Source organism: Harpegnathos saltator, unplaced genomic scaffold (assembly GCF_003227715.2).
Source record: "Harpegnathos saltator strain DR-91 unplaced genomic scaffold, Hsal_v8.6 scaffold467, whole genome shotgun sequence".
Taxonomy (NCBI): Eukaryota; Metazoa; Arthropoda; class Insecta; order Hymenoptera; family Formicidae; genus Harpegnathos; species Harpegnathos saltator.
Genome location: NW_020230280.1, coordinates 121,424 through 132,515, shown reverse-complemented (window position 1 = coordinate 132,515; position 11,092 = coordinate 121,424). Strand labels below are relative to the sequence as shown.

The 11,092-nt window shown below is 33.0% G+C and overlaps 3 protein-coding genes across 12 annotated transcripts; 1 reads left to right on the top strand and 2 right to left on the bottom strand.

Moving 5' to 3' along the window:
- Positions 1-99: 99 nt before the first annotated feature.
- On the bottom strand, positions 100-3,514 carry LOC105185014 (E3 ubiquitin-protein ligase MARCH8). 6 transcript variants are annotated; one of them, XM_011144207.3, is made up of 7 exons: positions 3,238-3,514; positions 3,112-3,144; positions 2,016-2,138; positions 1,639-1,730; positions 1,305-1,485; positions 924-1,189; positions 100-779 (listed from the first exon to the last, which is right to left on the bottom strand). In XM_011144207.3, exons 1-7 carry the CDS (start codon positions 3,238-3,240, stop codon positions 515-517), a joined length of 963 nt encoding a protein of 320 aa, XP_011142509.1. In that variant the 5' UTR covers positions 3,241-3,514; the 3' UTR covers positions 100-514. The 6 variants fall into 6 exon arrangements, with proteins under 6 accessions (XP_011142509.1, XP_011142514.1, XP_011142510.1 ...); XM_011144212.3 differs by having other exon boundaries at positions 3,098-3,514; XM_011144208.3 differs by lacking the exon at positions 3,112-3,144.
- A 1,985-nt stretch (positions 3,515-5,499) lies between these two features.
- On the bottom strand, positions 5,500-6,908 carry LOC105185036 (E3 ubiquitin-protein ligase RNF4). 4 transcript variants are annotated; one of them, XM_011144249.3, is made up of 3 exons: positions 6,798-6,908; positions 5,942-6,156; positions 5,500-5,822 (listed from the first exon to the last, which is right to left on the bottom strand). In XM_011144249.3, exons 1-3 carry the CDS (start codon positions 6,816-6,818, stop codon positions 5,525-5,527), a joined length of 534 nt encoding a protein of 177 aa, XP_011142551.1. In that variant the 5' UTR covers positions 6,819-6,908; the 3' UTR covers positions 5,500-5,524. The 4 variants fall into 4 exon arrangements, with proteins under 4 accessions (XP_011142551.1, XP_019697788.1, XP_019697789.1 ...); XM_019842229.2 differs by having other exon boundaries at positions 5,500-5,819; positions 6,798-6,906; XM_019842230.2 differs by lacking the exon at positions 6,798-6,908 and adding an exon at positions 6,526-6,750.
- Positions 6,909-7,430: 522 nt separating this feature from the next.
- On the top strand, positions 7,431-11,024 carry LOC105185037 (PRKR-interacting protein 1 homolog). Of its 2 annotated transcripts, none has more exons than XM_025302053.1 (4): positions 7,431-7,452; positions 9,562-9,660; positions 9,779-9,958; positions 10,105-11,024. In XM_025302053.1, the coding sequence occupies exons 2-4, from the start codon at positions 9,562-9,564 to the stop codon at positions 10,483-10,485; spliced, it is 660 nt and encodes a 219-aa protein (XP_025157838.1). In that variant the 5' UTR covers positions 7,431-7,452; the 3' UTR covers positions 10,486-11,024. The 2 variants fall into 2 exon arrangements, with proteins under 2 accessions (XP_025157838.1, XP_011142552.1); XM_011144250.3 differs by lacking the exon at positions 7,431-7,452 and adding an exon at positions 7,461-7,802.
- The last annotated feature ends 68 nt before the right edge of the window (positions 11,025-11,092 follow it).

Here is an 11,092-nt window from a genome sequence, read left to right as displayed (position 1 = left end):
TCAAATGATTAATGCTGAACGACTAAATACAATATGTGGTTCCTCCTCCTCCTCCTTCTTCTCTTTCGCCGATACTTATCGCTACATAGTCTACTTAGCTATATTGTTTAAATATGGTAAAGTTTATTTAATAACATCACAGATACAATAATTATGTACATAATTGTCTGAGAAAGCGCCAGCTGTGTTCCGACTGTACACTTTCATCTACCCCACTTGTCAACACTGTAAGCACTGATAAAGAACTAAGTTTCGGAAAAAGGTGCTTTGTTTCATTTAAGGGCGGATATTCGACGACTTCGCGACAAGGATCTTGTGATCTTCTCGCTCCGAGTTTCGAAATCGTATTTATACGTGGTCTAAAATCACCCAGTTCTGTCCAGACACGCCCGCGCGCTTACTTCGAACTGAAAATTTGGCTAACCACCTTTCCTCCTTTTCCTCTTCATTCTCAACGCGATTAACGGCCGTCACGCCGTTTCTTCATGGTATGTGTGTATATGTGTGTTGTGTATTATAGGTTGTCCTCGGACGAGGACAACTTGTCGAATACATAAAGTTTTAGTTGAGCGTCGTGCCTCTGCGGCGGTGCGGCGGAATCGGGCTTCGCCAGCTGCTGCGAGGCACATGGAGGATCTATGGTACGGGGTAACAGAGTGCGATTGAGCTCGGGCATCGAGGCAGTCGGGTCCTTCAAGGGTAACGTCACCTCTCTCAGAGAATCCGTAGGTGAAGGAGGAAGCACCACTTTTTCAGGAGCATTTTGAATAAATATTACTCTGAAACAAACATAAACAATGAAGTTGAGACGTCAAAGTGCAACTTCCACCCACAATATCCAAAAAGAAATTTTTGTTTTCTAAGTAGAAAAGTAATCGTTGCTGTAAGACACCGTACGCAGCGTGTCTCTCGCTTTAGCGCACCTATTAAACGCTCGCCACTTCCTGCACAATGTAATGTACGCTTTGCATTGAATGTACATAAAAACTAATCCGCCGGTGGAGCCGATCACGACGACTATCAGTTTCGTCCAGAAGGACCAGTCGACGAAGCCGCGTCGAGCCTCCTCCACCGAACGCTCAACCAGCACGTACAACGACCACGCCACGCAGAGCGCGGCCACGGCGTGAAAAGCGACGGCGCACCATAATTTTCTCACCTCCAGCGCGGACATCTCCAGCTTCTCCCACTGCAAGTGTCATCGTACACCGTTTATTCGCGTAATCGGAAGTACGATGAAATTAGGACACTTGGCAATCTTTCCGTTCTCGAAAGAATTTTTCCGAGCAAGGAGAATAAATTACCTCGCAAAACGGTTTTGTCTTGGCATTCATAATGAATGTGAATTTGCATAATTCGCAAGCGCGCGTATCCGAAGCCTTTATCCATTGCTGAAGACATGCTTGATGTACATAGCGCAGGCTACCGCTACAATAACAAGGTGCCAACAAAGGAGCACCTTCTTCGCCTTCACAATGGCAAATCCTATTTATAAGCAAATTTGTTTACAAACAAATTTTTACACTTTTATATTGAAATAGAAATTGCAAATTTTATCATTATTTTAACATATTTTAGTTATTACGAATATCTTAAGTATGATATAGATATATAAGTATATGATTTAGATACATTTACCTGCAAATATCATGGTTGCTCGAAGACAATGTGCTTACTGACGAATGACAATGATCTGGTATAATAGTGACTACTGTGGCATAACCTGATTCCTGAAATAACCATATCTTTATAAATCATTTATAAAGAAAACGAGAAGTTTATCATTAAAGAATCATTATCTTCTATATAATTTATATTCTTTGATAATATTACAATGTAATAATTGCCAAAATAGAGTTATATATAAAAACAAAATATTGTGAGATTAAAGTGTTTTCATGATATTCTTTTCATAATTCTGCTGCGATCAAATGGTTGTATTCACATATAAAATGAAGTTTATGCTTATATTTCTTAAGGAAGTTAAAGATGATCATAGTTTATCTCAATCTCACCCGTGGTGTCCATTCTGGTAAACCTTCCCCGCCAGCGGGGCTAGTGTTGCTGGAAGGTCCAAGTGACAAAGGTGGTTGCCAGTCAGGCGGATTAACATTGATCTGATGAACCGGCATCACTCTCTAACCTCAGCAAACATATAATCACTAATGAGTAAATTTGATTAAATGCATCTTGGATGTTCAATTATCATCCTCCCAATAACGTCCGTGATGCCAATCGGGATACCATATAACTTCGTTTGAATTTTATAAGTGTTATTCGGCACTTGGTACCAAAATACATATAGCCTGCAATCATATACAACCGCTGTGTTTATAAATAGATATATACAGATTTATTGTGTTTGTGTGTATATATATATATAGAAGTTATATACATGTATATTTAGAGCTAAGATATTTTATCCCAACTTCTTATGTGTAGATAATTATGTAATATATAATGTGCTAACTTCTGCTTGCAACAGCAGCACTCATGCTATAAAACACACACACACACACATACACACACACATACACATGTATATGCATACATGCAGATATATGTAATATTTGTTTCATTACAAATACTCCAGCCATAAACATCGAAATCTTCGACGTCTATGTTCAATCAATGAATTATTAGCTGATTAAAGGCAATTTGTGACAATATATGAACTTGAAAATATGCTAAAAATTAAAGTCGATTATATGGAAAATGTATTCGCGCGAAGTAACTGATAACATTTCAAAACAAATAAAAAATAGGACTGATAATGAACATTTTTGTCTATAAACAGCTTCTGAAATTCATATAAATCGAGCGATATTAAACAAATCGCTTTTGTAAACAATTATGAAAGCCCTGACAGTGATAATAAGCATACACGTAGCACTGCGTCATATTTGTGATTATCTCGTCTATCAATGATCGTTAACGTTCATTCGCTTTGTGCGATGTAAATTTAGTGCAACTGCAAAAGAAAGAAAACAATGCACACTGACATTGTCATCGTCGTTGTCGTTGTCGTTGTCGTCGTTGTCGTCATCGTTATCGTTCGTCATCGTCCATGGTCGTTGTCACATATACCTATTCTTACTTTTATGTTCTCACCCGCGCGAGTCGTGTCTCCTCACAAGACGATGTCTGCAAATGTCATGCAAGATTGTTGTATGTCGAAACGTTGCTCGTGAGAGCGTTTAAATATTACATATCGTGAAAAAAAACGGATCCACACACCATTTTGACACTTCGTCCTAAGTCAATGACACGACACAACGATACTCTGTCAATCTTCTCGATACGCAAGATTGCATAGACGCTCTATTCGCTCGTCCCGGCACACATAACGTTCGCACGATATCGTTCACCACGAGAAAACGCCGTGACACTCGCCTCGAAACGCGAAACAACAAAACCAACGGTAGCCTTCATCGTATAGCGAACAGTCCTTCCTTCCTCCATAACAGGCTGTGTATGTCATTTTTCTGCTACGCCGCCATAACATAAACGTAGGCGTGGCCTGGACGCGCTCGACGAATAAGAAACGTGAAACGGCTCACTTAACAACGCGATAGACATCCGATTGCCAATCAACGCTCCGGTATGTATCCATTATTTCTGTAAAACCGACACGTCGATTGGTGCTGCTGGATCCGTTCCCTATCGTTGCGCTTCTTGCAGGTGAAAGCTACAAACTCGGTTGAATGATTCGTCGACAATCTCGTTTACAATCGCGCGTAGAATTTCGAATTTCAAACTGCAAACCAAAGATTAAATATTGCTTCATATCATTTGTCTCGAATAAAGGATTTATTCATAAGCTTTACGATATCGAATTTATAGAGATGATGAGAATTAATTCCTGAAAAGAAATCTAATAAGGAAAAAATAAAAATTTAATAAGGAAAAAAAGTGTTTTAATATAGATTTAGGAAATTTTTTGTTTTTTATTAAAAACTCTGCTTGTCAATACAAATTCTGATATTTAAAAATAACGATTTACACATACACAAATATTATAAATTAATTTTATATAAAAAATTGTTAGATATACGTATAAATAAAAATATTGATTTTTTTTTTTATATCTGGTAAATTTGAGTTTAATACTACATATCATTTGTAAAATTATATTCTTGTTTACATTTATATTGTGTTTAAACAAGATTAGTTAAGGAAATATATATCTGTGAATTTCTTTTATCTTGTTTATGACCTAACAAATGAAATTTTTGTTTTGTTCACTATAATCACAATACTTAACATACACATATGCGCATGCATGTAAGTTAAAATCGCACAACATATTTATTTCTATTAGTAACCTTGTCAGTGGTATTCACATCTTTTATTATCGTTTTATCAAAACATTTTTTGTTTACTGAAATGCCTATTATCATCATTCATATTATTGACTATTATTAAACTAAAGTTTGACTATTTATTTAAAAAAAATACAATATAGTTACTTAATAATATAACAATATTTAAAATATAGCTGTAAACAATATCACATTTAAAATAACTTGTTTGCGATAATATAAAAAGAACTTTTATAAATTAGTAGATTCAAATACTTCATCCTGTTGAAAAAACAATATATGAAAATCCAACTAAAGCATGTATTTCTGTCATGATAAAAAATAAATTACATTGGAAGATAATTCTAATTAAATTTTATTGAAAAATAATTCTTATAATTTGTTTATTTATTATTTTTACAGCAAAACCAAAGACAATATATAGTTTTATTTATGTGGACAAATATATTTGAAGATATCAATTAATACATATACATATACATATATACACACACACGCACACATACACACACATACTTAATTTATTATATATTTATTTAATTACACTTATATCTTAGTTATTAACTTAATTACACATATATCTTAGTTGTATTTCATTATATATTAAGTTTATAATACAGAATTTTATCACCATATACTATACTTAGTTTACAAATAACAAAATAAATAATTTTTTTCTTCTAAAAATGAAATTATCATTAGTGAAAGCAAATAATCTTCCTATTACAATATGATTGTATTATGTTCTAAATTATAAAATGTAAATTACATATTATTAAACAATAAACTTTTCAGGTATAATATTGAAATATAAGATGCTTTTTAATTTCTATATATCTTTTAAATTATTTCCTAAAATATATATTAAAAATATTAAATACTATAATGGGCATTTGAAATATTGCAAATTTATTTAATGTTTTTATATTTTTTTATAATAAAAAAATAGCATTATTAGAAGAAGAAATGTCAAAATCATACATTCAAATAGAATTATTATATTATACTCAATGCATAATGAAAATAGAATTAGAATATGAAATATAAATTATAAATTAAAATTAGAATAAATTAAAATTAGAATTAAATTAAATTAGAATTAAAATTAGAATTAAATTAAAATTAGAATCAATATATAACTTCTATAAATTTAAATTTTATTTTATATAAAGGATACTTATGAATATTTATGAAACAAACATTTATAAAAATAATCTGGTACAAGATTTTAATGTTATAGTACTTTGGCATGTTGGACATTTTTTAGATGTACAAAAATGTGTTTCCAAGCATTGTGCACAAAATATATGTCCACAACGAGTAGTAGTAGGTTTTAATTTAGAAGATAACAGTTCAAAACATATTGGACATATTAACCGCACTGATTCTCCATTATCTGATCCAACCACATAGTATTTATCATCATCTGGGATACAGATTGTATCATCGAGAGTTATAATTTCCTCCATGTTTTTAATGTTGTTCAGTTTTGGCTTTCTACTAGCAGATACAGAAAAGTCTTAACTCAGATAATTATATATGGTTAGTTGAAAAATAAACCATATATATATATTCCCATTTTGTTAAAAAAAAATAAAACAAAATTAGTATGTACAAACCTTCTATTGCTGCATGAAGCACTTGTTTTATGTGTAGAAGTAAGGTTTAAGTCTATAACAGTATTATTACCTATTTCTTCTACATTTGCCAAATGTCTGTCATGTGATTGTGCGATTCCAATTGATGATTCATGTGTCAAATCAATAATATCAACTGGAGAGAATAATGAACCATTTGTAATATTGTTTTCTTGATTGTCATCCATGATAATCATCTGAAAAGTTCATATATTTAAATTAGTTTTAATCTGTTCTCTTTTCTAATTATGTAAAAAATATTATATTATGATATAATTATGTAGAAATCAATTTTTTTAATGTCATTGTTTATCTTATATTTTAAAAAGGAATATTGTTCAAAATAATGATAAAAACAGTATGCATTGTACAGTTATTATAGGAAAGACAATCACAATACAATATAGTCTTTATAAAACGCAAATTTTATGAAACAAATTTTTATTTTATATATAGGATTCTTATTCTCGATAACGAATTATAAGGAAAAATCTCACAATTGTGACTCTTCTATTTATTACTGAGAACGGTTGTTAGGAAAAATTAATTCAACTTTGTAATCTTACTTAAATAAAGAAATATATTCTTAATCTACTACACGACTGAAATTATTAAACGACTTAACAGCTAAATGGTTTAACGGAAAGTATCAACGGCGCTCTTGCACATTGCGCTCATCACATCGACTTTCCTCTCTCTCTGCGCATCTTAACCTCTATCTATATAAATGGTCATTGGCTAACATTAGCCCTTTATGGCTTTCTAGATATAATATCTTATACATCTAATTAATTGTCATTAGCATATACTAATTAATTTTTTTAAAGCTGTCAATTACCTGCAATTCTCTTTTGTCCATTGAAAAAATCTTGATGATCAAAATCGACCATTAATCGATATATAGTAAAGCCATTAAGTTTATGCAAAAGTTCAAAATATTACTATTTTCAGAAAAATATATAAATTATTTATATAATATGTATATATACATGTATGTATATTTTATAAAACGAAAATTTAACTTATTCAACAGCTACATTAAAAAAACAAAACGCCCTATAAGCGATCAGTGATTATTGGTTTTTATTGGCTGCGTTCCCATATTCACTACCAGCACTGAAATTATATAGCATACGTGACACAAACTATGTATTTACAGTATTGGCAGTGATTTTCGGGACGCAGCCATTTGGTCTGTTCTTTTTAGCTCTACTGCTGAACTAGTGCAATAAGTTAGAGTGAGATAACTATATTTTTTCTTATTCTAAAGCCAGCGGCACACGATGCTTGTTTTCGTGCTGGATTGCTTGCTGAATGAAAATACTGCGTTCTGATTGATACATTTTCGAAGATGGATGGAAATGCACCAATCAGAACGCAGTATTTTTATCCAGCAAGCAATCCAGCACGAAAACAAGTACCGTGTGCCGCTGGCTTTACTTATTGCACCAGTTTAGCAGTGCAGCTAAAAAGAACAGATCCACTGTTAAGTGGTAAGTAAGATTGAAGGAGAAGAGATTGATGATATAAACGTAACAAAGTAGTCGCGAATTTTATGATCGCACTTTAAAATGGGCGCTTCTTTCGCCGGTGATAAAGACAAGAACAAATCAGAGCCTACTGCCGGTGAGGTCGTAAAATTCGCATGGATTTTCCTTCCGCACCTGCTCCCGCGGCTGCTTAATCCGCAGTACGAGCATTTTTGCGGATAACTACAGGGAAAGTAACCTTCGACATCTCCTAAACGGCTCAAGATACAGGAATGCGCTTTTACCACAATATAGTCCTATATCAACCCTAGTCAGACCAAAAAGTTCGACTCTCAATACCTAGTTGAAACGGGGTTAGTAACAGTACAACATTCAACAATTAACAGTTAAAATATTCAACCTTCGATATCTCCTAAACGGTTTAAGATACAGGAACGCGCCTTTGTTTCCTAAACGGCTCAAGATACAGGCATGCTTCTTGCTCACAATATAGTCATATATCAACCCTACCCTCAACACAAAACTCGACACTCAATTCCCAGTAGAAGCAGAGATATTAACAGTAAAAGTTGAAAAAGTTTAACCTCCGATATCTCCTAAACGGCCCAAGATACATGCACGTCTTTTTGCCACAATATAGTCCTGTATCAACCCTAACCTCAACATAAATTTCGACTCTTAATTCCCAGTAGAGGCGGAGATATCAACAGTACAAGTTGGAAAACTTTAACTTTCGATATCTCCTAAACGGCTAGAGATACAGGCCTGTTTTTTTCACCAAAATATAGCCCTGTAAAAACCCCATTTCTCACCATTAATTTCGACTCTCAGTTCCCAGTAGAAGCGGAGATATCAACGGTACAAGTTGGAAAACTTTAACCTACGATATCTCCTAAACGGCTAGAGATACAGGCCTCATTTTTCTACCAAAACATAGCCCTGCAAAAACCCCATTTCTCACTATAAATTTCGACTCTCAATTTCCAGTAGAAGCGGAGATGTCAACGGTTCAAGTTGGAAAACATTAACCTTCGATATCTCCTAAACGGCTAAAGATACAGGCCTGTTTCTTGCACCAAAACATAGTCCTCTGAAAACCCTACATTTCACCATTAATTACGACTCTCAACTCCCAGTAGAAGCGGAGATATCAACGGAAAAAGGTTGGAAAACTTTAACCTTCGATATCTCCTAAACGGCTAGAGATACAGGCATGTTTCTTGCACCAAAATATAGTCCTCTAAAAACTCTACATTTGTCCATAAATTACGACTCTCAACTCTCAGTAGAAGCGGAGATATCAACGGAAAAAGGTTTGAAAAATGTAACCTTCGATATCTCCTAAACGGCTAGAGATACAGGCCTGTTTTTTGCATCAAAATATAATCCTCTAAAAACCCTACATTTCACCATTAATTACGACTCTCAACTCCCAGTAGAAGCGGAGATATCAACGGAAAATGTTGGAAAACTTTAACCTTCGATATCTCCTAAACGGCTAGAGATACATGCCTCTTTCTTGCACCAAAATATAGTCCTCTAAAAACCCAACATTTCTCCATTAATTACGACTCTCAACTCCCAGTAGAAGCGGAGATATCAACGGAAAAAGGTTGGAAAACTTTAATCTTCGATATCTCCTAAACGGCTAGAGATACAGGCCTGTTTTTTTTTGCCGAAACATAGTTCTGTTTCAGCCCTATTTTCGCCATAAATTTCGACTCTCAACTCCCAGTAAAAACGGAGATATCAGCGGTACATGTGCATATACTATTGCTTTTAACCATCGTTTTAGCTTTAAACTCCGTTTAAAACAAGTTGTGGAACTGGGCTTAAGTAGTGTGGGCTGCGTTCCGAAGTTCACTGCCAGTACTAAAAATAAATAGTTTGTGTCACGTATACTATAGATTTTCAGTGCTGTCAGTGAATATTGGAATGAAGTCGTGGTTTATCAGTGAATTGTCGTGCATAAGCTAGGTTAAAGGTGTACAAACAACTTCACTTGTCATCAGTTTATTATAAAAGTATTGATCAATAAATCCATGTAACGCAAATAAATAATTAAGCTCAACGTAAAGTTAACTTCTTACATCAACAAAATAATTAAAAAAGATGTCAACTAGTAAAGAGAAGGATGAAGAAAAACCTGTAGTAGCGAAAACGGCCGTAGATCTGCAAAGGTTAAAACTTGTAAAATTAATGAAAAACATAGTAAGTATTAAATTCTTGGTCGTTCTTTTTTAGCCTTTTTTAAAAATATTTTTATCTTATTTAAGAATGATCTCGTTTAAGATATAATTAAAATAATATATATTTTAATTCTTTACAGGATAAGCCAATAATACTACCAGAACGCCCTAAAGCGAAAAATACACCATCTGTGCCAGAATTTGTTCGTAATGTTATGGGTAGTAGTGCTGGAGCTGGCAGTGGAGAGTTTCACGTGTATAGACATTTACGACGCAAGGAATATGCACGGCAAAAATTTATTCAAGAGAAAGCGCACAAGGTAATGTGCAAAAACTACAAGTATATACAAGATTGTGTACATATATATGTATATTTATATATAAATATCTTTACATATATTATAAGATTAGATATGATTAGACACCTAAGATATTTTTAAAGATTTTTATATAATAAAAATTATAGGAGTTGTTAGATGTTGAATATCATCAGAAATTGGAGAAAAATAAGAAATTGGCAGAAGAAGCAACAGCAAAAAAACGTGCTAAGAGATTAAAGAAAAAGCAAGGACGTAGGCAAAAGAAACAAGTGAAAACTACGAAAGAAGATAACACTGTTGCAAGTGAAGGAAACAGTGAAGATGATAGTTCAGATGAGAATGAAGAAACTAGGATTGCAGAAACTAGTAAAGAATATAAAAATAATAAAGGAAATATTCAGAATTGTCTTGAAGATATGTCTACTGTTGAAGATGAATTGAAGGTAACAAATGAGAGTCAAGAAATCATACCAAAAATATCTGTTAAAGTAACAAGTAAAAACAGTCAATGTGAAAATGGAACATGACAATGCATATTAATATTTTTGTTTGTTAGGTTTAAAATTTCAGAATATATGTATTACTAGTATATATGTATAACTAGTAAATTTGATTTTACAAGCAAATCTATTGTATCATATGCTAGTATGTATATACAATATACTGTCCAAAAGTTCCTGGACTAAGGTAATAAAAATTAAAAAAAGAAGGCGAGTATTTTTTTCTGTTTATTTATTCAAAACAGGATCCATCATATGTAATACACAGTTTAGTACATGTTTCCAACTTCTTCATGGCATTAGAAAAGTCTCCTGCGGGGATCTTGTTTAGTTGATTATGGCTTTCTGAAGCCACTTAAAAATTGTTCGATTTAGTGCATTACCGTAAGCTTTCTGAATTAGTCTTTGTATCCAAAAAATCGACTTTACAACAAAATTTAACCGCTATATATTGTTCCTCCTAAACACCTATCTCATGATATATGGAGTAATGACACAATTAGTGCGAGACATTCTGCCTTAATAACTGCAACTATATTAACGCCAATTTGCATTCTTGTGAGAAACAGTTTGAACTATGTAGTTCAATCATGGCTTAGTAAATGACGTTGGTAGGAGAGTGTTAAAAAACTTA

Coding starts and splice junctions, on each gene's coding strand:
- LOC105185036 (XM_011144249.3), bottom strand. CDS start 6,818: ATGGACAAAAGAGAATTGCAG. Junction 6,157..6,797: donor TGGACAAAAGAGAATTGCAG/GTAATTGACAGC, acceptor TGAACTTTTCAG/ATGATTATCATGGATGACAA. Junction 5,823..5,941: donor GCTTCATGCAGCAATAGAAG/GTTTGTACATAC, acceptor TGTATCTGCTAG/TAGAAAGCCAAAACTGAACA.
- LOC105185014 (XM_011144207.3), bottom strand. Junction 1,731..2,015: donor TACCAGAATGGACACCACGG/GTGAGATTGAGA, acceptor TGGTTATTTCAG/GAATCAGGTTATGCCACAGT. Junction 1,190..1,304: donor AGACAAAACCGTTTTGCGAG/GTAATTTATTCT, acceptor TGACACTTGCAG/TGGGAGAAGCTGGAGATGTC.
- LOC105185037 (XM_025302053.1), top strand. CDS start 9,562: ATGTCAACTAGTAAAGAGAAGGATGAAGAAAAACCTGTAGTAGCGAAA. Junction 9,661..9,778: donor TAAAATTAATGAAAAACATA/GTAAGTATTAAA, acceptor AATTCTTTACAG/GATAAGCCAATAATACTACC. Junction 9,959..10,104: donor TTCAAGAGAAAGCGCACAAG/GTAATGTGCAAA, acceptor TAAAAATTATAG/GAGTTGTTAGATGTTGAATA.